The 27,623-nt window shown below is 48.1% G+C and overlaps 1 protein-coding gene across 2 annotated transcripts in view; it reads left to right on the top strand.

Moving 5' to 3' along the window:
• Window positions 1-27,623, top strand: part of CRIP3 (cysteine rich protein 3) — a 743,798-nt gene that overhangs the window by 231,505 nt on the left and 484,670 nt on the right. For both annotated transcript variants that reach the window (XM_086925848.1, XM_086925847.1), the window contains exon 2: window positions 3,613-3,707. In XM_086925848.1, coding sequence (XP_086781974.1) covers window positions 3,613-3,707 — 95 coding nt within the window. The remainder of the gene's footprint in view (window positions 1-3,612; window positions 3,708-27,623) is intronic.

Raw genomic sequence — 27,623 nt, 5'->3', positions numbered from 1 at the left:
TCAGACAGGGGTGCAGGAAACAAGAAAGACTCTGGAGATCACATTCTGACCCTATTGAGAGAAAGATAAACATAAATCTTTGCTTAAGGGATGTAAATCTGCGGTGTTGGCAGAAAAGAAAGCTTACTTTGCTAAGCTGACTGCCTCACTTAGCTCCCCTAGGGAATTGTTTAAAATTGTGGACTCCCTGTCCCTCCTCCAGTCACCCGATCCCATAGTAGCTACTGATCAGATTTCTACCTTTTTTCACACCAAGATCATGGACATCTACACAGCTCTGGAAGCCCTCAATCTTGACCAAGAGGCCCCCCCCCCCTTGCCGGTCACTCACCTCCAGGAAGTACAGGCCCATACATCCGGTAATATCCTCTCCAAGTTCCCCCTTCTCACTCTGGATCAACTCAATGTGCTCCTTGACAAGCTTAAATCCAGATCCCCTCTGGATCCCTGCCCTTTGAGAATAGTCAAGGAATGTAGGGACGTAATGCTGCCCCCTTTGTTGGAGGTTATGAATCTGGCTATTTCCGAAGGTGTTTACCCCTCATCCTGGAAAATGGCCATAGTCAAGCCCCTTCTAAATAAGGCGACCTTAGATCCGGGGATTTTTAAGAACTTCCGCCCCATTTCCCTTCTACCTGCCCCCGCTAAGATGCTTGAGGCCCACCTCAACTGCCATCTGAGTATCTTCCTGGATAGTTCCAGTTTTTTGGATCCCTCCCAGCAGGGTTTTCGGAGGGCGCATAGTACCGAGTCGGCCCTCACAGTGGTCGTCAATAACATCCGCACTAAGGTCGACAGTGGCCAGACCACCTTGCTGGTACTGCTCGACCTAACTGACGCATTTGACACCCTGTCCCCCTCCATTCTGGCTACCCGCCTCAGTAAGCTGGGAGTCGATGGACCTGCGCTCAGCCTTTTGATATCTTTCCTCGATCAGCAGGTGCAAAGGGTCAAACTTGGCGACTTCCTCTCCCCCGTCAAGCCTGTGCAATGTGGGGTCCCCCAGGGCTCATCCTTGAGCCCCACGCTCTTGAACATCTACGTGACCCCACTCGCCAGGCTTGTGAGGTCATTTGGGCTGGAACTTCTTTCCTATGCCGACAATACTCAGATCATGGTCTCCCTTTCAGTCAGTTGATGCTACGGCAGGAACTGTATGGAGGCTGTCACAGGCTGGATGGTTAGGAATTTCCTCAAGCTGAATGGGGAGAAATCTGAGGTACTTATCTTCGGAAGCAGGCAGGATATCTGGTCATTGGACTGGTGGCCCTCTGCTCTCGGTGCCTGCCCCATGCCCTCATCATCGGCCCGCCCTCTGAGTGTTATCCTGGACACGACCCTTTCTTTTGACAAACAAGGCAACAGGACGGTGTCAACCTGCTGCGGAGCCTTAAGGATCTTGAGAAAGATCACCCACTACCTTTCTTTCGAAGCCCGGAAACAAGTGCCGGTGGCTCTTATATCATCCAGGCTGGACTACTGCAATGCGCTGTATCTAGGCTCTAATAAAGGTTTGATCCAGCGCTTGCAGGTAGTGCAGAACGCAGCCGCCCGGTTTGTTGCAGATGCCCCTAAGTTTTCCTCGGGCTCCTCCATTAGGAAGGATCTGCATTGGCTCCCCATGCAGGCCAGGATCAACTTCAAAGTCCTTTGTCTCAAGCACTGTGCCTTGCATGGAACGGGACCTGAAGACATCCAGTCCCTTGTGTCTTACTATGCTCCTGGGAGGACTCTCCGCTCTACCAATAAAAAACTGCTTGCTGTCCCCCGAGTCTCTAAGGCCAGATGGGGAGGAATAGCTTTCTGCTCCCTTGCACCCAAATTGTGGAATTCGCTTCCAGATGACCTCAAGGGACTTGCCTCTCTTGCGCTCTTTCGCAAAGCACTTAAGACCTGGCTCTTCCTGAAAGCCTACGTATGGCCTATCCACTCTTCCCCCAGCACAAACTTCTGCACCATCTTCTAGCGCCTTGATGCCTTTGGGCTTAGTTGCGCTATATAAATACCCCAATTCACTCATTCATTCAGCATTCTTGCTCCCCCCCCTCCCTATTTGCTGACCAAGTGGTCATCCATCTGCCCTTGTTTGCTGAGAGCTGTGTTTAAACTTGCTCTTTCCATTTCTGTCCCAATGCTTACATTGCAATAAAACTGTATATAAGGACAATGGTTTGTGAGTTCAGTGTACCTCCTCCCACAATACTTGAGTGTTCTGTGGACGTGGTCCCACTCATGAGTGATTAATAAACTTGTTTTACTTCAGCTCCAGTGTCGATCTCTTTTGTTAGTCTTTGGACCCGTGAACAAGAGGGTGACCCTGCACCAGTGTGCTTACTTTTGGGTACATTTCTTTTATTGAAGGTGTGTGCATTATTATATGTGCAGTTACCTGAATGTGAAAAACCAACACAATATTTAGCTATTTTCATTCAGGTTTTTGACCCTGCCCTCTCTGCAGTCAGGAACAGTTTTCATACTTTTTAGTCAGTATGACCTGTGATACTACCTATGATGGTGTGACGGTGAAACATGGTCTAGAATGCTCAGTAGCGTGACTAAAGCTTGTATACGAAACAACATGATTTCCTTAGAGATTTCTGTGCAGAGTACCTCACGTGTCTTTTTAATCCATTGCTGAAGCGGGGCCTGACGCGCTGCTTTAAAAAAAACATGAATGTTGAAAAAAAAGTTCAGCGAGCCGTGCAGAAGAGAAGGCAGGTGTGCGACCGCATGCAAACATGCACAGATAGTGTACATGCCGGACGAGGAACAGGGAGGGGCGGTGACCTACTGTAACACCTAGTACAAGGCAGTATTTGATTAAAATACATTTCTAGCTTCCTCCTTGCGGGTGGGGGGAGTAGGGAGAAGGAGGCAGGCCATGAGGGGGAACGAAGAGTAGCTGTTCAGAATACAAACCAGCTGTCGGGGGTGGGAGATGTTCTGGGAATGGCACAGGAGATTAAATGAACTAGGAGCAGCAGCTAGGTCAGAGTGAAAGACTAAGTAGTACACTGAAGGAAAATATATGGCCCATGGTGAAAGGATTCATGTAGCAGGGGTAGTCTCCAGGGTGGAACAAAAGGAAGGACTACTAAGTGTATTCACCAATAAAAAGCCAGTATTTCTAAAGATTCAGAATCGGTATTTTTAAAGGGCAGTATGAGGAACCAATGAAAAAGATGGGCTTTTTTTAAATTCCATATCAAAGATACAACATGTCTCTTTGAGACAACAAATGTGCTGCCAAGGCGAGACCTAAATAGCAGTGTAGAGTGGAACTACAAAGGAAGTGCTCAGAACTGCCCATGCTTGTTGTTTTAAAGTTGCTGCTTTGATGCATTAGAAAATGCAAATAGACCAACGACCTTCCTCTTTAAGAGGAGAGTAGTGTAGGGCCAGACTGACCCCTATGATTTTATTTTTTTTAGACCGCTTGCTAGTGAATTGTGCCCTTTGCAAACATTTTCAATTAGAAGAAAAACAAAATCCAAAATTGGCTGCTTTTTTGTTCAGTGTAATATGGACAGGCCGGCTCTTGACGACGAAGGAGGTACTGTGCAAACGGAATGATGCTGGATTCAACCGTTTGTGTTCTTTCTTTATCAACAGCTGAAAAGGTGAGCTCCCTTGGAAAGAACTGGCACCGCTTCTGTCTGAAATGTGAGAGATGTAACAAGACTTTGTCTGCTGGGAGCCACGCTGAGGTAAGAGGCCTGGACATCCCTGCCTAGGTCATCTGTTTGCAGTTTATAGGTTTGCTATTAGTTTTTGAATTTAGGATGTCTCTCTATTTATTAATTTAATGTGAAAGTCTAGCAATGCGATTCATTTATTCAAGGAAGAACAATTCTATTTCAAGTTGTCCTCTTATCCAAATCAACCTTCAATCTTTTTTTCCAGGTCAACACACTTAGAAGCATAATAGCAAATGTTGAAAAACAAAAATGAAAGTTTCCAGTTCTTTCAATGTGTGATGGAGAAGTGCACAGTCATCAAAATAACTTTATAATTTTATTTGCCCCAGTATTGGAACTTTTATAGATTCCCATGCTTTGTATCATTCCCCCGTCGTCAGAATGGGAGCCCCGGTAAATAAAAAATACCATAGCAGTAAGTACAAAAGAGAACTAGGCCTATGCCTCATCTCATTTTGTAGCTTATCCACCTCTTTTTGTAAAAGAGACCAAAAATTCTGCAACAACCAATCAGAATAGCCTCACCCCATAGAACCTTACTGAGAGAGCCTCAGATTTTCTACCGCACGTTGTGCAAGGGAGTCTCCACTGAGCTCTAAGATTTCTTTTCAGATTGGATTCTTTTCCATTTCTTCAACTTTAATATGTCTGACAAGGAGGAGAAGGTGTTATTCAGAGCTTGTGCTACTTGCTCTAAGAAGAGGCTGTTTGTGGAGGACAAGCATGAGGACTGTATCTACTGCTTGTACCCGGACCACTAGGTCACAGATTGTAAAATCTGCAGAACATTCTCTACAAAGACCTTGAGAGACAGGGAAGGCTGCTTGTTGACTTGGCTCCGGAAAATGAAGTCGCGTAAGGAGGTTTTGTCATCTGACAGTGAGTATTCTTCCTCAGCTGTGTCCTCCAGAAGATTCAAGAAGAGGGGTAGGTCATCCCCTTCAACATCTACTGAGCCCCCTGTGAAAGCCTTACAAAAGACGTCTGAAAGGGCTAGTCCCATAAAATCTCCTCACTGACTGACTGACTGACTGACTGAAGTACTTATAAAGCGCTCGAATGCCGTGGCGTCTTGGCGCTAAAATGACTAAGAGAGCGGTGAGAGCAGATCTTAAAGCGAAGAAAAGAGCCAGGTTTTCAGTGCCTTTCTAAAACCTAATTTAGACTTTTGTGAGCCCAATGCAGGGGGCAGAGAGTTCCGAGGTGTAAAGGAGAGGCTGGGACAGACTGAGGAGACACAGACAGCTAAGAAGGTGAAGAAAAGTTTATCTGTTACTTCTCCATCATATAAAAAGGAGAATGGAGGTAAAAAAACCTTCTACTGTCCCTCAGGACGGAAGATCTGACAAGAAACCACGTCCGTCGATCACGAAAACAGCTGGTACGTCGACGACTACTTTCAGAAAGGACAGCTTTGTCGACGGGCCCGTCGAAGGCGGCGGCATTGATATCTTCGTCGACGTTTAAGGTACCTGTTTCCTGCTCGTCGACGATGGTGTTTACATCTTCGACGATAATGACGACGAAGATAGTGTTGACGACTAGGACAACGTCGACGACAGCAGCCATGATGATTCTGACGACTAGCTCGTCGACGATCAACCTGCCGTTGACAAAATCCATCTCTCTGTCGACGGTCCCGTAAACTATTCCATCTACGACAATTTTACCGGCGTTTCCGTCGACGACAACGTCGTCGACAATTCAAAGGGTCCCCATATCTATAAGAAGGCAACAAATTACCCCAGAGATGACATCTCCTTGGCGTGTAACACCTTTGCCTGTCACTTTGCTTCTTGATGAGGAGTCTTATGACGATGAGGATGGTCCTTATGGAGATGCTTATAGCCCATCTGAACTACAAGTAAAATTTCAGGATTCTGATTCTGATGAGTGCTATACTGAAGTGCGCCAGTTTGTTCAGCAAGAAAGGCCTCCACAAAAATCACGTCAGGATATGGTGGCAATGCCGTCCTCTCTTATAACGGACTTACAATTGATGTTACAAGACTACAAAAAGAGGTATCCGTCGCAATCTGCGGAACAGCAAGAGCGTCCTCCTTCTCCATCCATTCCTACTACTCCTGCAGTGGCAGTGACGCCTCTGCTTTCTCGAGTTCCAGAACCAGAACCCAGAGAGCTATCAGGAGGTTGTGACTGTTCAGGACGATGATGTCTCATCTGATGGAGATCTTCAGGTTTATCCTTCTCATGACCCAGATAGAGGTTAGGACGCTGATGTCAACCAGGATCCTGATTCACCAGTGCCGGATACCGCAACTCCCCTCCAGCTTACATTGGAGGTTTCCATAATCTTATGGAAATAAAGAGATTTGGCCTTACTATTACGACGGTGCAATCATACTGTTTCCTTTACGACTTCAAGGAACCTTACAGAAAGTCCATTCGTTCAATACCAATAATTGAACATGTATGGTCGGAAGGTACTAAAGTGATGCAGAATCCGGAAACAGTCATCCCTGTTCTTCTCCGGCTGGAGAAGAAATATAAAGCACCAGAAGGCAGTCTCACTTGCCTGACTGGTCAGCCGAAGCCGGACCGTCATTTCCTAGGTGGGGCAAAGCAAGTCCAAGAATCCTTCGATACCATTTACAACACCGCCAGACAAGGAAGGAAGATGTCTGGACAATGTGGGAAAAAGGTTTTCTACTATGGCCAGCCTTCTAATGCTCTTGCTATCTTGTGGTGGGATTTATCCCAGTTTGTAGACCAACTTCCGGATGGAACGAAGGAGGAAGCCAGGAAGATACTGGTGGAAGGGGAGCGTTCCTCTTCAGAGGTGATAGATTGTGCTATGGACATAGCAACAACAGCTTTCCGTGCATTGGCGGGTTCGGCAGTTTTAAGGCGTCAGGGCTGGCTACGGGCAACCTGGATTCGCCAGGAAGTTCAAAATAAGATCTTGGACTTACCTTTACGACGGAGAGATGCTTTTTGGAAAGCATGTAGATGATGCCCTTCAAGGCATCAAGAAGGACACAGACACGGCAAGGTCCTTGGGGACATTGAATTACCGCAAAGTTCCTTTCAGAGGTGCGAGAGGAAGAGGTTTTTCCTCGTACAGAGGTGGCAATCAACAGCGCTACTCTTCGTACTCACAGTCCTCTCAATCTTACTAGCCACAATACTCACAGCGCCAAGGTCAGTCGGCGTCTTTCTCTTGTCAGCCACCAAGAGGGCGTCAAGGGCGAGACCATTCTAAGCGACAATAGCGGCTTCATGGCTCTGTCTACTGTTCCTACCCCCAATAACATCAGTGGGGGGCAGGATTTCCCATTGTCTACGTAGCTGGAAGGTCATTACATCAGACCGGTGGGTTCTGAATATCATTCCGGGTGGTCACACTTTTGAGTTTCAACAGCTTCCTCCTATTAGACCTCCAGGCACCAACGAGTCGAAACATCTAGGACTTCTATGTCTCGAAGCCCACCAACTTTTCAAGGGGCCAATAGAACCTGTACCTCACTCCCAGAGGGGGAAGGGTTTTTATTCCAGGTTCTTCCTGGTTCGCAAGACAAAGGAAAAGTGGTGTCCAATATTAGATCTAAGGGAGCTCAACACCTATCTCATAAAGCTATCTTTCAGGATGGTCACCCTTCAGGATATTCTACGTCTACTGAATCCAGGGGACTACATGGCGACTCTAGATTTAGAGGATGCATACTTCCATGTGCCGATCCACCCAGCTCACAGGCAATACCTTCGCTTCACAGTAGGCAAGAGACACTTTCAGTTCAGAGTGCTTCCTTTTGGTCTCCGGTCCGCACCAAGGATATTTACAAAAGTACTGGCTCCGGTGGCGGCGTTTCTCAGAAAACAATCTCTAGAGGTCTTTCCCTACCTAGACGATTGGCTGATAAAAGCTTCATCTTTCCAGGCGGCTTCCAGGGCGGTCACAAGCTGCATTCAACTTTTCAACCGACTGGGCCTTCAACTCAACAAGGAGAAATCGATCCTTCTTCCATCCAGGTCAGCAAGGTTTCTAGGCTCTATCCTGGACACAAATCGCTGCAAGGCCTTTCCATCGGAGGAACGTCGGAACAAACTTATTCTGTCAGCTCGTCTCTTGCAAAAGAGGAAGTCGCTGTCGGTCCGTCTCTATAAGTCCCTGCTTGGATCAATATCATCCTGCATACCATTGATTCCGCACTGCAGGCTTCAAATGCGTCCGCTACAAGAGCAACGGGACAAGCAATGGTACCAGGCGGGAGGCTCGTTCGACAAGATCACGGTGACATCAGCAATGAAAAAAGCAAGCAGCTGGTGGTTGGTAAAAGACAACATCTGTAAAGGTTTAACCTTCACGCTTCCCCCATCCCCCATGGTTCTAACCATGGACGCCTCACTAGAAGGCTGGGGAGCCGTACTACAAGAGTTGGTGAGCGGTCGTTGGGAACTCGGGCCTATTTGCTTGGCCCTACAGGCTTTTCTTCCGAGTATTCAGAATCGCACAGTGCTGGTTCGCACGGACAACACACCGGCCATGCACTATATAAACAAACTGGGCGGGACAAGGTCCCGGGCTCTTTCAAAGGAAGCTCAGGAAACTTGGAGCTGGGCGATTCTCCACAACATTGCTCCTACGGCATAGCACCTCGCAGGTTCGCACAATTCAACAGCGGATGCGTTGAGTCGTCAAAGATCGATCAGTCGCCAAAGATCGATCAGTCACGAGTGGGAATTAGACCAGACCATTCTCGAGGAGGTCTTTTCAGTTTGGGGAACCCCGACCATAGACCTGTTTGCAACTCCAGAAAACTCCAAATGCTGGTTCTGCGCAAGCAGGGATCACCAACGGGGGTCCTTGGGGAATGCACTTTTGATAGCTTGGTACGGCGCATTTGTCTACGCCTTTCCTCCAATTCCATTAATTCTGAGGCTGATCAGGAAACTCATGTTATGTTATGTTATGTTATGTTATTTATACTTTTGTATAGCGCAACGGTTACTCAAGAAGAGTGTCCCGGCGCTTTGGGTAAGGAGAACTAATTCACAATAACATAACACATTAAAAACAACAGAAAGCACATAAGACAGAAGAGGGGACTGCTAACAGGACTATTGAGAGAACAACCAGGTCTTAAGACCTCTCCTGAACTCAAACAGACTTGAAGCCCCCCTAAGAGGGAGCGGAAGCGAATTCCACATCTGTGGAGCCAGCAGGCTGAAGGCGATTTTAATTGCACCAGCATGGCCCCGACAGTTCTGGTACACGGAACTCCTCCTGCTTTCTCAAGACCAACCGATTCACCTGCAGCCTATTCCGTCTGTTGACAATGTCTCAGGGTCAAGTACTCCATCCAGATCTGAGGTCACTCCAATTGACAGCATGGCTCCTGAGTACAGAGAATTCCAGAATTTGAACCTCACAGAAGAGTGTAAAGATATTCTGTCTCCGGCCCGAGCTCCGAGTACAAATAAGACTTATCGGGCGAAATGGAAGAGCTTCTGTCTCTGGTGTCAGAGGCAGAATGTTCATCCATACACTTCAGCTCCGCATCAGCTTTTTTCTTATATTCTTTCTCTGGCTAAGTCAGGTTTGGCTCATTCTTCTGTCAAGGTACATCTAGCAGCCATCTCTAGATTCAGGCGGACGTCTTCAGGTCCTTCACTTTGGTCCGCTAGGATTATTAAACAATTCCTGAAGGGCCTGTTCAGAGTTTTTCCACCAGTCTGGCAGCTTAATTTGGTTTTGGCTCATCTGATGAAAGCTCCGTTTGAGCCCATTCACAGAGCTGATCTGAAATTTGTATCATGGAAACTGGCTCTCCTGTTAGCCTTAACATCGGCCAGGAGGATTAGTGAGCTCCAAGCGCTCACGATTGTGGAACCTTTTCTTCAGTTCAAAAAGGATGTTCTGATTCTGAGGACAAATTCAAAATTCTTCCCGAAGGTCCCATCCGAATTCCATTTGAATGAGCCTGTGATTTTGAAATCTTTTTTACCACGACCTACTACACCAGCGGAGAGGTCTTTTCATTCTTTGGATGTTCAGAGGTGTATGAAATTTTATCTGGAATGAACAAGACCATTCAGGAATTCTACTCAACTTTTTGTCTCGTATAGTGCCCCGCGGAAGGGATTTCCGCTTTCAAAGCACAGTATTTCACGTTGGATCTTGAATACAATTCAGTATTGCCATCAGGAAGCGGGCAAACCGCTTGAAAGACGAGTTTGTGCTCATTCAACGAGATCTGTTGCGTCATCAGTGGCTCTATTCTCAGGAGTTCCTATCAAGGACATCTGTAGAGCAGCTACGTAGAGCAGTATCCACACCTTCCCGAAGCACTACTGCTTGGATTCTTCCATGAAGGAGGATGCAGCGGTGGGTCAAGCAGTCCTGAAATTTTTTTCAATGAGAGTTGAGCTTTCCCTACAATCCCTCCTTCCTGTATTGCACATTTTGTGTCTTTTTTTTTTTTGTATTCTTCTCTGTGGTAACATTTTTATGAGTTGTTTTCTATGAGGATATCTATGTTGACATGTAAGGATAAACAAGGGGAATCCTACTGATAGTGACTTGGAGGGGTGTTGCCCAACAGGGTGTGGGAACACTCAGTGTTTTTTAAAATACCCCTCACACACCAAAAGGCCCCTTGGTGTCATGATTCATCATAGGGGTCCAGAAAAGGGGGTGGTGATGAACACCCCCTTTTCTGAATCCTCATAGGGGTCTTCGCACCCCTCTAACGGGATAACGCATCTAAGTTTGTGGAGTAAGAATCCTACCTCTGTACTCTACCTCCCCACTTTGTTAATTTCTTGACATGTAAGGATATTCATGTAACAGAATGTGCTTTTATGACTTACTGCTAGCTACTCTGGTTCGAGGCATGTGGGTTGCTGAATTCATATCTGTGCATAGATCGCCGCCTAGTGTTGGGTCCGGATGATCGCACATTGTTGTCCTGGAAGAGTCTTCGAAGTATCACGAGATAGGTGGCTCCTCCCCTGGACTACAGTGCGCATGGGCATCGACTCCATCCCCAGATTGTTTTTTTACGCCATTGGGTTCGGATGCATATTGGTTCACTCAAGTTCGGAATCGATATAAAACTTTCTTTTGGCCAAAAGGCCTTTAGTTTACCATCGGTATTGTCTTGCGATCGATGCCCAGTTCTGTTCCAGCTCAGTTCCCGAGCCGGACATCCAGAGGAGCCGCATGCTTTTCGGCGCTGAAGGCCCGGTCGACGCCAGAGGCCTTATCGACGATTCATCATGGAACGAAGCCCGTTCAAAAGATGTCCCGTGTGCAACTCGAAATATCCTCACATCGATGTCCACCCGGTGTGCAACAAGTGCCTGTCGCCGGATCACGATGAAGCCAGCTGTATGACTTGTTCCCGCTTCCGATCCAAGAAGACGATTCGACTATGCCACGCTGCGCGCAAGGAAGCCCAGCAGACGGCACCTGAACCAGTGAACATCTTCGATGCCGAAGATGATGATGGAGCAGAGCGGGAGGTTCGAGAGAACCTGTTGGTTCCCGCATCGGAGGTTGACCCCAGCTACGACGCTGATATTGAGATGCTCGATGCGGAAGACGTCGTCGACTCGGTAGGAGACGACGATGGGGCCTTTGGGGCCATGGAAGATAGCTCAAGCGAGGAGCTAGGCCCACAAACTGATACTGGGGCCAAGACACTTCATAAGGCTCAGGTCGAGGGATCGCCACATGGCCTTACCCAAGATCTTCCACTGAGTTCTACAGCCCCGCCTTTGGGCTCGGCTTCGGACATTTCTAAGGAGCCGCAAGTTGCAAAATCGAAACCGAAAGAGAAAGCTACGGTGTCTACGCAACCCAAAGCACTTGAGGCAAAATCGAAACCAAAAGTGCGTATTGCTTTGGTCGGCTCTAAGTCCTCGGAACTGTCGGCACCGACTAAGCATAGAAGTGTTATCGACCCAAAGAGGCCGCTAAAGGGCGTCGAGCCAAAGTCTGGCACAAAGGTCAAAGACGTCGACCTGAAAAAATCTGCGCCAAAGACAGTTGAAACTGACAAAGGACTCTGTGCTCAGAAGGTTCTCGAACCTACGCGTCGACCGGACAAGGCTAAAGGTGGTACAACCCTCGAGTCCACGCCTGGCGGTGCCTCGAAGGATTTCGTCGAGTCAACGCAGCCGTCCGCCTCCTTTTCGAAGCAGGTGGCGGAATCACTGAAGCGCATTCAGGACAAGGCTTCGGCTGTCGGACCAAAGGATCCTTCACCATCAAAGCCTGCCGAGAAGCCTCAAAAGAAGTCGGTGCCCATCCACTTCACGCTGCCGCCAAAAGTGGTACCGAAGGCCTTCGTCCCTAAGATGGTTTTCGAGGCACCCAAGAAGGTGTCCACGGGGCCGAAGCCCACAACTGTGGTCCCGGCCACAAAGCATCGACAACCCTCGCTTGAAGAGCAGCAGGAACAGTTTATCGATGCCGATACAGGCAGACTTTCTATTTATAAACGAAAGATCGTCCCGGAACAGCCAATGGAGTCGTATAGAATCCCAATAAAAAAGAAGGATTCTACTACAACACCTGTTCTTGTAGAACCTTTATCTCCACGTGGCCAAAATGTCTCGCCCACTTATTCGGATGTAGAAACAGAGGAAGGTGACAATGAGGAATACAACTATCCTGTGGACACTGATCCAGAAGATAATAATGAACCCTGGGCAGATGCTGCTGACCCAGGGGATCCACACACTGCCCCAGACACTCATGTGTATACTGTAAAAACATCGCCTACTGAGGATTTGGCGGCGTTTAATGCACTTATTGAAAGGGCAGCCAAGAATCATGACGTCCAGCTCCCTGCTGACCCTATTGAAGTGGACTTTCTGTTCGACACCTTTTCCACCTCAGAGAGGACTGTCAAGACTCTGCCTATGCTGAAGGGTGTATTGAAACATGCTGGGGAGATATTTAAGGAGCCTACAAGGATCAGGGTGATAAACCCCAGGATTAAGAAAAAGTACAAACCGGCGCCTGGGGACCCTACCTACATTAAGGGACAGTTGCCGTTGGACTCTCTGGTTGTTTCTAATGCCCGGAAGAGGGCTAATTCACAAACAACGGGTGATGCTCCTCCCCCTGATAAAGAATCTAAGGTGCTAGAGGCATCAGGGAAAAGGGTGGCAGCTCAAGCGGCCAATATCTGGCGCATTTCAAACACTCAGGCACTCTTAGCCAGGTATGACGGGGCCCATTACGACACACTGGAGACCCTGTTACAGCACCTGCCAGATGAATATAAGGAGGCATCTGAGCTGCTCATACAGGAAGGGAAGCTCATATCCAATGCTTCTATCAAATGTGCACTGGACGCAGCAGACACCGCGGCCAGAGCATTTAACACTAGTGTCATGTTGAGGCGACATGCCTGGCTCAGAATCTCCGGGTTCAAGCCAGAGATACAGACCACCATTCTAAATCAGCCGGTAAACCCTGATCATCTGTTTGGCCCAGAGGTGGACACCACCTTGGAGAAAATCAAGAAAGACACTGAGACTGCAAAGTCTATGGGGCTCTCCAGTCGCAGCAGTTCAGGGGTGGTTCTTTTCGTCGCTCAGGCAATAGAGGGGTTTCCAGAGGCCAGCTGTCCCAGCAAACGCAATACAATAAAGGTGGCGCGCAAACCACATACACCAAACAAAGTAGAGGTGGCTATCGTGGAAACAGCGCCAAGGGCAGAGGTCGTGGAAACAGCTCCAGGTCCTCCGCCACTAACAAACAGTGATGCCTTGTCACTGCCCCCGGACCATACAACACAGGTCGGGGGGGAGACTCCAACATTTCCTGCCAGTCTGGAAGTCCTTCACCACAGACAGGTTGGTCACAAAGCTTATCCAGTACGGTAATTGTCTGGAGTTAACATCCACTTCACCCAACATACCCCCAAGACACCGTCCTATGTCCACAGAGTATTTGCACTTATTGCAGCAGGAGGTACTCGTCATGCTGCAAAAAGGAGCAATCGAGCTCGTGCCTGTGGAAGAAAGAGGCACAGGAGTTTACTCACTGTACTTCTTGATCCCATAAAAGGACGGGTCCCTCAGACCCATACTGGACCTCAGACCCCTCAATCAGTACATTCTTTCAGAACACTTTCACATGCTAACACTGCAGCAGGTTCTACCGCTGCTCAGTCAGGGAGATTTCCTCGCAACGTTAGATCTGAAGGATGCATACTTTCATATTCCGCTACACCCGTCACACAGAGAATACCTCAGATTCACCATTCAAAATCAGCATTACCAATTCAGGGTCCTCCCTTTCGGAGTAACAACGGCACCCAGGGTTTTTACAAAGTGCCTGGCAACAGTGGCGGCACACCTACGGAGACCAAACATTCACGTCTACCCTTATCTGGACGACTGGCTTATCCAGGCAAAGTCGGCCCAGCAGTGTGCCGCCCACATGTCCCACACCATTCGCCTTCTTCACGATCTGGGATTCTCACTGAATTACATGAAGTCCCACCTGCAACCCGCCCACATACGACAGTATCTGGGTGCGACGATAGACACTCTGGCAGCCAAAGCACAGCCAAATTCAGTGAGGATCAGCAGCATTCAATCGGTGATACAGAAATTCAGACCTCAACACTTGCTTCAGGCACGAGTGTTCATGCAGTTGATAGGCATGATGGCCTCCTGCATCTTCATAGTCCCGCACGCGAGACTACATATGCGTCTGCTTCAGGAGTGCTTAGCACGTCAGTGGAATCAGGCTCAGGGACAGTTGAAAGACCTAGTTTTGGTAACCGGTCGTGCATACAACTCTCTGCATTGGTGGAATCCACAAAACCCTTGCAAGGGACGACCGTTCCAGGAGCCTGTGCCACAGATCATTCTGATGACGGACGCATCTCTCCAGGGTTGGGGAGCTCATGTACTCCACTACACTGTGCAGGGACTATGGACAACGCAGCAAAAGAAGATGCACATCAACCTTCTAGAGCTGATGGCTATCTTCATGGCGATGAAAGCATTCAAGGTACATCTGTGCAACAAGGTTGTGTTGATCCGGACGGACAACATGACGGCCATGTACTACATACAAAAGCAGGGAGGAACACACTCTCCGCATTTATCTCATCTGGCTCGGAGCATGTGGAAGTGGGCCATTCAGAGGAACATCTTCCTCATGGAGGAACACTCCCAGGCAAGGACAATCAGATGGCGGACCTGCTCAGTAGGTACAGCCACCAAATGCACGAGTGGGAGATACATCCATCAGTACTCCACCCGTACTTCCAGCGGTGGGGTCATCCAGAGATAGACCTGTTCGCCACAAAGGAAAACGCCAAATGCCGAAGCTTTGCCGCCAGGTTCCCACACCCACAGTCGCAGGGCAATGCGATATGGATGAACTGGTCAGGCATCTTTGCGTACGCTTTTCTCCCAGCACCTCTAATACCGCTGGTGGCACGCAAGCTGAAGCAACACTCGATGACTTTTATCCAGGTTGCTCCGACGTGGGCACGCCAACCATGGTACACCACGTTTCTGGAATTATCCGTGGTACCGCATCAAAGGCTGCACCTCACACCCAGGCTTTTGACGCAGAGCCATGGCGACATTCAGCACCCAGATCCGCAACAGCTCAACCTGGCGATCTGGCTCCTGAGGTCTTAGAATTTGGCTACCTCAATTTGCCTCCAGACTGTATGGATATCATTCGGGAGGCAAGGAAGCCCACCACTAGAGCATGCTATGCGGCGAAATGGAAGCGGTTTGTCATTTACTGTGCAGAGCACAACATCAACCCGCTGGACGCCTCCACTCACAACATCATTTGTTATCTGTTACAACTATACAAATGCAATCTGGCCTATGCTTCCATTCGCATACATTTGTCCGCAATAGCAGCTTACTTGCAGAACAGGCAGCATCTCTCGGTTTTCAGAGTGCCAGCCATTAAAGCCTTTTTGGAAGGACTCAAACGAGTCATTCCTCCACGGACCCCGCCAGCTCCTGAATGGAACCTGAATGTGGTCCTCACCAGACTGATGGGTCCACCTTTTGAGCCTCTACATTCCTGCGAGATTCAGTTCTTGACGTGGAAAGTAGCTTTCCTGATAGCAATCACTTCACTGCAACACGTTAGTGAACTCCAGGCAATAACTATCCAGGAGCCATTCATACAAATTCACTCCAACAGGGTAGTGCTTCGCACCAACCCAAAATTTCTTCCTAAGGTGGTTTCGCAGTTCCATATCAATCAGACTATTGAACTGCCCATGTTCTTCCAGAATCCTGAGTCAGTGGCGGAGAGGATGCTCCACACACTAGACGTCAAAAGAGCCTTAATGTACTACATTGATAGGACCAAGGACTTTCGAAAAACGAAACAACTGTTTGTTGCCTTTTCGCCACAACACAAAGGCAACACCATTTCCAAAGCAGGTATAGCCAGGTGGATCGTTAAGTGCATTCATATTTGCTATGAAAAAGCCATGCGCACTTTAACGGTCCCCCCATGAGCCCACTCCACCCGCAAGTTGGGGGCCTCCATGGCTTTCCTTGGAAATATTCCTTTAGAAGACATATGTAGAGCAGCCACATGGTCTACCACACACACATTTACCAAACACTACTGTGTAGATGTGCACTCCAAACAGCAAGCAGCTGTAGGGCAGGCTGTTCTAAAAACACTTTTTCAAACTGCTGCAGCTGACACAGGCGGCCGCCGCTAATGGAGGGGCTGCTATGTATTCTATGCACAGATATGAATTCAGCAGCCCACATGCCTCCAACCGAATATGCTACTTACCAGTATGCATCTGTTCTTGGCATGTAGGGCTGCTGACATTCATATCGCCCGCCCTCCTCCCCGGCGCCTGTAGCACTCGGAATCATTCTCAGGCATGGTCATCACTTACTGTATTACACTCCATCTCTGCCACAATGGCGAAAAACAATCTGAAGATGGAGAGGATGCCCATGCGCACTGTAGTCCAGGGGAGGAGCCACCTAGCTCGTGATACTTCGAAGACTCCTCCAGGACAACAATGTGCAACCATCCGGACCCAACACTAGGTGGCGATCTATGCACAGATATGAATGTCAGCAGCCCTACATGCCAAGAACAGATGCATACTGGTAAGTAGCATATTCCTACTTACCTGTAACTTTGGTTCCCCAGTATTGGTAACTTTCATAGATTCCCATGCGCCCACCCACCTCCCCGAGGAAAGCTCAACCTACAACAGATATGGCGACTGACACACAATGGCTACGAAAATCTGAGGCTCTGAGGTTCCTTCCGGAGGGTTCTAAGGAGTGAGGCACTTCTGATTGGCTGATGCCTAGGTTTGGTCTCTTTTACAAAAAGAGGGTGATATGCTACAAAAGGGAATGAGGCCTAGGCCTTTTTCTTTCTCTTTTGTACCTACTGCTATGGTATTTTTGTTAATGAGACTCCCATTCCGACGACGGGGAATGATACAAAAGCATGGGAATCTATGAAAGTTACTAATACTGGGGAACCAAAGTTACAGGTAAGTAAATTGTTTTCATCCTGATGATGATGATGATGTCCATCAAGACAGAGAAGATGGAGAAGTTCGGGATGATGATGATGATGGTCATACGGCAGAGTGGGACGGCTATCAAATTCAGACCCCCTTCTTGCCTCCTGTAGTACCAGGGCAGGGGTGTGGAATTTATTAAAATATCTACTTGTCTATGGGGCAAGGTGCTTCATAAATCTACTTGTCCTCTAACAAAATCCACTTGTCCCTTTGGTGCCATGTGGTTCGGCGACAAATTATGGCAGCAATCTCATTATGTAAGAGCTTATATAGCCTCTTTGATTATGCCTTGAATGCTGGCAATCCCTTTATGTTGCCATGTTTCTGCAGGTCTACATACTGGGGCTGAAGGTAGTGGTAAGCCATGGTTCCAGGGTTGGAATGCCCTTTAAGTCTGTGCAAATCTACTAACTTGCATTTTTTAAGGGTTTTCAACAACTCTACTCTAATCTTTTCCAATACTAAGAAATTTTGGAAATTTACTCCTGACAATTGCAGACGTAAACCTTCTTCCAGAGTTAGGAAAAAAGTGGTTGTTGGGAAAATGACCTTGCAAACACTCTGGTTTTCTCAAGAGCAAACCTACACATGCATATTTGCTCATGATAAACTGCAATTCACAAATATTTTCCAGGAGTACATGTAGGAGAGTAGGGTCTGCAATCCTATGGTCACCCCCGATTTTTGCTTCTTGCTTCACTGGTTTACGACTTTCCCTGGCTGTGGGCCTGCTAATCAGACCCACAGCCTAGCTGTTCTCTCTCTAAATTAACAACCATGTACCTTAGGTGCATTTACCAATTGGTACTGGGCCACCTTATCAGTCCCTGTACAGTATACCTTAGGTATCCAGGGCATAGGTGTACCCAGGGCCTACCAGGGGCTGAAGCATGTATTGTGCCACCACTGGCTGGCCATCTAAACAGACACAACTGGCTGCATGACAGCTGGGGCAAGGTGGTGTAATCACCCTTTGCTTTAGATATAGTATCCCTATATCTAACCCTAAAATGGACACGTGTATTCCTATCAATCAATCCTGAAGGCAGAGTGCTTGGAATTATGTGAGATGGTGCTCTGGCATGAGCTGAGCCCGTTTGCAGCTTGAGGAACCAAGTCCTAATAGCTGTTCCATGATAACGCTATACCATATACTCTTAAGTGCATTATGAACCTCGCGGTCAAATGGTAACTTTGGTATAGCATTATCAAAACATGTCGAGTAAGGTGTCATACGAATTGGAATACTACCCCCTCGCCAATTCTGGCGACGGGGGTAGCATTCCACCCTTCTAGAGGGACACGACATGTATGTAACTGTGAACCCTGGTTAAAGTTAACTCAAGCCTCAGCGTCACAAAATGGATGCTGCCACCACATACACAAGTCTGACCTCCTGCTGCTGGGAGTCCTTCCAGCGAGGGAGGCTCTGACAAAGGGTTTCCTGCCTTGGGAGGTGCTAGCACCACCCCAGACAGGATTTTGTGTATTAGGTAGGCCAGGGCTGAAAGGAATGAGACATGCCTGGGGCACACAAGGTGTCCCTGTTCATATGCCGGTCTAAACCAGTTCCTGGGGCACTCCAGCCCCAGAGCTGGCGCAAGAGCGGACAAAGGAAAGGGGGTGTAACCACCCCCCTTCCTGGTCCCACCCAGAGGAGGGACCTAGTCGTAGTGCAGCCCCCTTTAGGAGAATAAAGGTAGGAGCGGGTCCCATTCCAAATTAGATTATCCTGAACAACTTTACAAGAAGAAACTCTAGACTTCGACGTTCTGCTCCCCAGAAGACTGAAGAATCTCCCTTGTGGGCAAGGACTGTCCACCCTGCAACTGCAGGCACCATCAAGCGTCCAGCGGCTTCACTTTGTCGTCTTCCCTCGAGGATCCAGACTTCAGAGCCCAACGAGACCCGGATTCCCAGACCTCTCCGACCTCTACCTACATCTGCAGCTCAGCTGAGATCCGTGGGTGCGACGAGACACGTGGGACCGGCCATCTTGAAAGAAGCAGGACTTCGCTCCAGCACGACTCCTGAGGTATCCTCATCCAAGTGCTTTGGGGACTGAGAAGCCCCGACCCCGAGCAGCTCCTGCACCGAAGACCAGCCCTCCAGCATCCACGAGATCTGCGTGGGGCCCTTCTGCTTGCCTGCTGCTCGACGCGTTGTCTGGTCACTTGCCGGCTGGCTTGTGGCCTCCTAGACGACGAACTCCGACAACTTTGCTGCTGGTCTGGTTGCTCCAGACTGGCCCTTGCTCCCTTCCAAAATAGGAGCACCCCGGACCCTCCTGGTCCACTCCAGACGCCGTTTCCACTCACTGCGTGGGTTGCCTTTGCCAAGGCCTGTTGAACCCGAATCCGGAGACGACACCGCCGACAGCGAGAGCCTGCGTGGGACAGCTCGTGCCTCCATCCTGGTCGTCGAAGACACCGCCTGGTCCACGTGGCTGCAGAGACAAGCGTCCACCTTCACCTGATCGCGACAACGACATCTGGTTCCACTCAAGTCACTGGCTAGTGACTTTGAACATTGTCCCCTCTGCTTTCAGGTTCCTCTCTTCACCAATCCACCCTTGGATTGCACTGGACACCTTCCTCATGATCGCCTGCAGCATCTTTCCTCAAGGCTCCATAGACTTCGACGCGGAAACCCGACACGACTTCGCACCTATGCACCCGCAGCCTGTGGGTGAGGTAACACGAGCATTTCGGTGCTCAAGGGTAGCTTGACTCTCCTAGTGTCCAGTTCCATTGTCGTTTTAGTCCTATCTAGTCAGGAACGTCCGTACTCACCTTTTCTTTAAACTGTACTGTCCATAGACGTTTGTACGCATCTCGCGTGTGAGTTCACACTCTGCACACGCGCTCCGTGGGCCTCCTATTACCTACCTCAAGTTAGTGTAGCGTGGTCCCAGCGATCCTACAGCCTCTGGACAGCTCCATTCCTTTACTTGACTTTCACATTCCACTTACTTAGTATATGGTATGTCGTGCCCCTAGGGCACCATTGTAAATCGTGCAACTTAAACGTATTTTTCCTAAGAGTTTGTCATGTGCTTAGCCCTCTGACCTCATAAAGAGTTCAGAGGTGTATGTTAGTTAATAAATAACTGTTTATTTTCATAACAACCTGTGTGGTGTCCTTTTCATTTGGTATTCAAAGGTTATATGTGGTAAAACAGCTGGCTTCACATGCCATTCAGAGTTTAGCCTAAAGACTGCTTTTGTCCACGCTACTAGGATAGCTGGTCTATAAGGTTGACTTTACAACCAATCACCATAAGGGTTGTTTGGACTGATGCAAGGTGATCACTAGAACTAGTGAGCATCATATATCAGGCCAACTTCTTACAGTACGATTCTTGCCCTACCTATAAATTCTTGTAAATTCACGGAAACCATATAACTGGACTTATACCAACCTATACCAAGGGTGCACTTTGAGACGTTCTTTAATAATAGGGCCCCTAATTTGGTCTGGCGTTAACCACAACCTTTTGTTTTTTTATTAAAATTCTCTCTCCCTCTCTCTGTATCGGCTGGCTTCACTGTTAGTGATTGCATTAAGCTCTTTCACACAGAGTATATTGGCACACAAAGTAGTTTTGTTTAGTGGCAGTAACTAATGTGGCAGTGTGTGCTTTTTTTAGATCAATTTTTTTGTGCTTTTGCCAATGTTTGTTTTAATGGTGAGGGCTCGGTAGCTCTCACATCAAGAAGGATTTACAAAACCCATGCCAAAACAAGTCCCGTATTGGCAAAATTAAAAAGCTGACACTACTTTCAGACTTACTGGCTTTGCCAATGTTTGTTTATTTTTATGTTTCTCATAATCTTATTGAAAATGGTTACACTGATTTTCCAATATGAATATTTTTGCGAAATACTAGCATGCATCAACACATTTTACTAAATGATACTGCAAAGAAACGGTACCTGAAATTTTACAGTAGTTTAGCAAAATGTATTTTTTTCCTACTTTCATTTTTTTAGGAACATTTTATTTTCAAAGCAAAGAATCCTTATTCTTGCTTTGAAGCTTCTGCAAATATTTGCATCTAATCAGAGAGCATTCTGGAGTATTCTGCATAGCCTCATATTGCTAAACTTTGAAACCGTGAGTACACATTTTTATACTGTAACCACTGTCAGACGTGCAGTCAGAACTTACATTTACTTAGAGCGCTCAGCCTAATACAAGTTTGAACAGCATTAGCATGGGCACACAAATAATAACTTGACTTCAGGCTGTGCCCTTCCCTGGCCCTTAATGTACTACTGCAAACTGGCAGCCAAAGAGTTTGTGCTGCAGGGGGTTGGCCCTACTTGTCCCAAGGACAAAATGCACATTAAAACTTGTTGCCCTTGACCCCAAACAATATGTCCTGGGCGTCGGGCTATAGGAATTCCACATCCCTGCAGGGGATTCACCTCCCGTGGACATTGCGAGCTTCCATCAGCTCATGGATGGGGCGGCTTAACGCTTCAAGTTACTTAGAGTCCAAAGAGAGGCGGACTGTTTTCTTACGACTTCAAACATCAGCCTCTTAAGCAGATCCATACTGTCCCCATCATTGATTTCATCCGGAGTGAGGGGGTCAAGTTGATGGCGACGCCAAATTCTATCCCGGCGCAACTACCTCGCTTAGAGAAAAAGTACAATGCACCACAGGGCTCTCCAGCTTGCCTGATTGCACAGCCCAAGCCTGATTCTGTGGTTACTCAGGTGGCTCAATGTCGCTCCAAGAACCCAGCTTCTACCATCACAGCTCCTCCTGATCGGGATCGTCTCCGTTAGACGCCATTGGGCGCAAGTTCTCTACAATGGCCTCTACTACGATGAGAGCAGCAAATTCTTTGGCCATATTAGGGTGCTACGACAGTCAGATGTGGTCTGACATGTCTGCTTTTGTGGCCCTCATCCCGGAATCCTCCAAGGCGGAGGCTTTAAAGATCCTTCAAGAGGGAGAGAGAAAGTCGGAGGAAATCATTGACTGTGCAGTAGACATCGCTTGCACGGGTTTCAGTCAGCTCGCAGGAGCAGCTGTTTTGCGACGCCAGGGATGGCTTTGTTCGACCTCGTTTCGCCAAGAAGTTCAGGCGAAGATCCTGAATATCCCTTACGACGGCGAATCCCTTTTTGAAGCACATTTTGATGAGGCACTCCAAACAATAAAAAAGGACACTGACACTGCTTGTTCTTTGGGCAATTTACAATTCAGGAAGCAGCCCTTTCGGGGAGCGAGCGGACGTGGCACCTCCTCCACTTTTCGCTGTGGTTCCTCTCAATACCGCTCCTACAAGCAAGGCTCTCAGCGTTAATCCTCCCAACAACAACAATCTTCCCGTCAGCAATCTTCGAAATCCTATCGAGGGAAGTCCTCATATAGAGGCTCTCCCTCCCAAAAACAATGACTTGCTTTCACCAAAAAAGGTTGGATGTCGAATCTCCATGTTCTCCTCTCAATGGTCCTTAATCACCTCAGACCGTTGGATGCTGGACATTGTAGCGAAGGGCCATGCTCTAAAGTTCGTCAAATTACCTCCTCCCACACCTCCATCCGGGCCATTTCCAACCCACCTCAAAGAACTTTTCAAACAAATTCGAATAATGATCCAAAAAGGTGCCATCGAGGTGGTTCCCAAGTCTCAAAGAGGGATGGGATCTATTCCCGTTTTTTCCTAATCCTCAAGAAACTGGAGACTGGCTTCCGATACTGGATTTTACGTGCACTAAACAAGTATATCAAGTGCCAATCCTTCCACATGCTGACGTTCTTGGAGATCTTGCGTCTTCTCTTCAAAGACTACTACATGACCACAATCGACCTTCAGGACGCCTATTTTCACGTGCTGATGTTTCCAAGACATCTGAAGTATCTGCGATTCCGAGTGGGACACAGAGATTTTCAGTTCCGGATGTTGCCTTTCGGCCTCCACTCCGCCCCTTGGGCCTTCACAAAAGTTTTGTCTCCAGTAGTGACTTGTCTGCGCCTGTAGGGCGTCCAAATTTTTCCATACCTAGACGATTGCCTCATAAAGTCACAATCTTGCAGCCAGCTGTCTCTGGATACACAACTCTTGTCAGGAGGTCTTTCGCTCCCTCTGTTTCTCCATCAATACCGAGAAGTCGCAGGTCGACCCAGCTCTCTGTAGAGAATTTCTAGGCGCCACTCTATATCTCTAGCCAAAGCTTTCGTGTCTCAGGAGCGCCAATTGAAGATTCTTCGCCTGGTGGCTCTTATCTGTTCAAAACAGTCCGTTTCAGTCTGCATCTTAAAGTCCTTTCTGGGGATGGCGTCATCATGCATCCCTCTGATCCCAAACTGCAGGCTAAAGACTCGCCCTGTCCAAGAGGAGTTCGACAGTCAATGGCGTCAGGTCACCGGCTCTTTCAACGACCTGATCTGGGTAACCACTCGCATGAAGGCAGCTCTCGAGTGGTGGGCGCAAAAGTCCAACATTGCACAAGGGACTTCATTCCTCTCCACCGCTCCAGAATTCGTTCTGACCACGGACGCCTCGTTGGACGACTGGGGCGCGCACCTTGTAGGTCTATCGGTAAAGGGCAAGTGGACCCCGCCTCAGCGCTCTTGGCATATCAACAGGCTGGAGTTAATGGCCATTTTTCTGGTTCTCAAATCCTTCCATCGTATGATTCCAGGAGAATCGGTACTGATTCAAACGGACAACATAACCAGCATGCACTATGTCAACAAACCGGGTGGAACCAAATCTCCTCTCCTGCCTCTGCTGCCTCAGATGATCTGGAATTGGGCTCTCAATCACCAGATTTCCCTGACCGCTGTACACCTACCAGGCATCTCCAACATACTAGCGGATTCCCTCAGCAGATCAACATCTTCGACCCACAAGTGGGAGTTACATCAGCCAACGCTCTAATCAGTTTTTCAACGGTGGGGTCGACCGCCATTTGATCTCTTTGCGACTCCGGAGAACCGGAAAAGCCAGTTGGCATCCCCACCTCGGATCGTGCGGGAATGTCCTTTTGATGAACTGGTGTGGTCTATTCGCCTACGCTTTTCCTCCGTTTCCGTTAGTGCCTTGTGTGTTGTTGAAAATGCGGATTCAACCTTGCCACATTCTCCTGATCGCTCCCAGATGGCCTCGGCAAGCGTGGTTCTCGGAGCTGCTCCTCCTCTCGCAGTGCAAGCCCATCCTGCTGCATCCTCGAACAGACCATTCTAACAATGCACAAGGGTCGGATTTGTCATCCGGACCCCTCCTCTCTGAAATTATCGGCATGGAACCTGAACACCTTGAATTTGCCCATTTGAGTATTTCACTAGAATGCAGAGACATTCTTGCTCAAGCTCGAGCTCCCTCTACAATTAAAACTTACAAGCTCAAGTGGAAAAGATTCTGTCATTGGTGCGCTGTTAACAATATCCATCCCCTCCATTCCACACCGGCTCAGCTGCTGCCGTTCTTCCTTCAACTGGTCAGTCTGGTCTTTTTCTTGGTGGCACTTTCTTGTTTCCGTCACAACGGCTCCAACTCGCTCTGCTCTTCCAGAGTTATCTGCCAATTCTTCAAAGGATTGTTCAGAAAATTCCCGCCTATTAGGCGTCCTCCTCCTACTTGGCCCCTCAATGTTGTTTTGGCACAATTAATGAAGGCACCATTCGAACTGATCCACAAAGTGGATTTAAAGTTTCCCACCTGAAAGGTAGCCCTTCTACTGTCTTTAACCTCCTCATGTAGAGTCAGTGATATCCATGCCTTCACCATCAAGCCTCCTTTCCTCCAATTCAAATCAGACTGTGTAATGCTTCGCATCAACCCAGCATTTCTGCCTAAAGTGGCCACTGATTTTCACATTAATGAACCTATTTTCTTAAAAACCTTCTTTCCTAATCCTCAATCCCCGGCAGAACAGCGTCTACATTCCTTGGACATTAAGAGATGCCTTAAATTTTATATCTCCAGGACAGCACCTTTTCGTAGGTCCGATCAACTGTTCATTGCCTACGGCTGCATGTGCAAGGGACGTCTTGTTACCAAGCCGACAATAGCTCGTTGGATTTCTTCAGCAATCGCCTTCTGCCATCAGAAAGCAGACAGGCCTCTTCAATCCACAGCGAGGGCTCATTCCACCAGGGCGATGTCCTCTTCTGCTGCCCTCTTCGCTGGTGTACCGCTCCATCAGATTTGCCGAGCAGCCCCGTGGTCCAGCAGGCACACTTTCCCAAAACACTACTGCCTGAAGGCCATCAATGAAGCTGATACAGCAGTGGGACAGGCAGTGCTTCACAATCTTTTTAACTAAAGTGAACCTCTGTCTTCCCTCTACTTTTCTTTATGGTTTTCATGTAGCCGTTGTGATTACTTCTATTGCTTGCTATGTCTCATGAGCATTGCATGCCTATGCATGCATGGCGTCAGCTGCACTCCGGCTACTACTGCTCACTATTCTATTCAAGTATGTGAATCTATGAAAGACACCCCAATACTGGAGAAGAACAATTGTTACTTACCTGTAAACCGGTGGTTCTCCAGTATTGGTGTCTTTCATAGATTCACATGCGACCCACCCACCTCCCCTCAGAGGCGCGTTTCTCCTCAGACTCTGTGGTCACTCCTGGCTACGAAAATCTGAGGCACTGAGCTCTGAGGAGAGGGTTCTGGAGGGGTGCGTGTGCCTGATTGGCCGTAGTTTGGACTAACATAATGACAAGGATATGCTACATGTAGTTCTCTTCCAGGGGATCCTCATCAAAGTCATAAGCACTGAATATTCCCGCCCATGTGCGGGACCCTGGAAACAATATAAAAATATATATGTAAAAACACATATATCCAACACTACATATATGTACGTGCATGTATTATTTTTCTCACACCAATGCAGCCCCAAAGAAGAGGCTAAACCAATGTAAAACCTTGTACATGTACTGCAATTATGAAGGAAACAAAGAACACATTAAATCAAATAACCTTTGAATTTTGTGTTTTAATGAGTAAAACCACTCATCATTCCTGAAAATTGCTCATAAAAGACATTGTTTGCCTCAAGCTGCATTGAAAAGCAATAACATAGAAAATGAAAGCATTTTCAACCAAAAGACTGGCACTGTGCCATTAAGGCAGACCTGAGCTCCAGGCTTCCCATCATGCCTCAGGGGTGACAGGTTGTGAGAAGTTGGCCTGATATGTAGTGCTCACTATTCTAGTGATCACGGTGTATCATTCCAAACGACCCTTATTGATGATTGGTTGTAAGTCAACCTTATAGACCAGCTATCCTAGTAGCATGGACAAGAGCAGTCTTTAGGCTAAACTCTAGAGGGCGTGTTAAGCCAGCTGTTATACCATCACATATACCCCTTGAACACCAAGTGAAAGGACAGCACACAATTTATGAAAATAAAAGGATATTTATTTATAACAAGTCTACCCTGATCTCTTTATGAGTCAGGGAGCTAAGCACACAACAAAACTCTTAAGAAAATACTTTAAGTTGCACAATTTACACAAATGCCCGAGGGGCACGAAAAACCATATGCTATAAAAGTGGAATGCGAAATACTAGCAGGTAAGGAACAAGATCCAGAGGCTTTAGGATCGCTAGGACTACGCTACTGAACCTTCAGGTTAGGAGCAGGAGGCCTAGGGGGATCGGGTGCGGAGTGTGCACTCTCACGCGGGATGCGGGACAAAGGTTATGGATGCTAGATTTCATAAAGTTAGTGTTATTGGACGAATCGGACTAGATAGGCTGAAAACGAAAAAGGATTTGGACACTTCGATAGTGAACCTACGTTGGGGCACCGAAATGCTCAAGTTACCTAGCCCAGGAGCTGCGGCTGCATAGGGTTCAAAAGACGTCGGGAATCCTCGTTACAGTCTATGGAGCCTGAAAGAAGAAGTTGCTGGCAGGCGACCAGTGATGATGTCTGGAGTGATCCAAGCCTGGATCTAAGATGGAGACGACCTGAAAGCAGAGGGGACTCGGTTCTTAATCATTAGCCAGTGATTAGGTGGGCACCAGGATGGCACCGGATGAAGTCACCTCGACCAGGTGAGTGGGCGACGCTGGGCTCTGCAGTCTCTCGGACCAGGAGGCGTTGTCGGCGACCAGGATGGAGGTGCGAGCTGTCCCACGAAGGTGTCTGCTGTCGGCGATGCTGGACGCAGGATTTGGGCAACAAACCTTGGCAAAGTCAAGCCCACGCGGTGGACTCAAGATGGCGTCTGGAGTGGACCAGGAGGGTCCGGGGTGCTCCTCTCTTGGAAGTGGAAGGGAGCAAGGGCCAGTCTGGAGCAACCAGACCAGCGATGTAATTGTTGTGGTTCGTCGTCAGGAGGGCCACAAGCCAGCAGGCAAGTAGCCGGACAACGCGGTGAGCAGCAAAGAGCAGAAGGGC

The sequence above is a fragment of the Lissotriton vulgaris genome, chromosome 6 (genome assembly GCF_964263255.1).
Source record: "Lissotriton vulgaris chromosome 6, aLisVul1.2, whole genome shotgun sequence".
Lineage (NCBI taxonomy): Eukaryota > Metazoa > Chordata > Amphibia > Caudata > Salamandridae > Lissotriton > Lissotriton vulgaris.
This window is presented reverse-complemented; position numbering and strand designations above follow the sequence as displayed.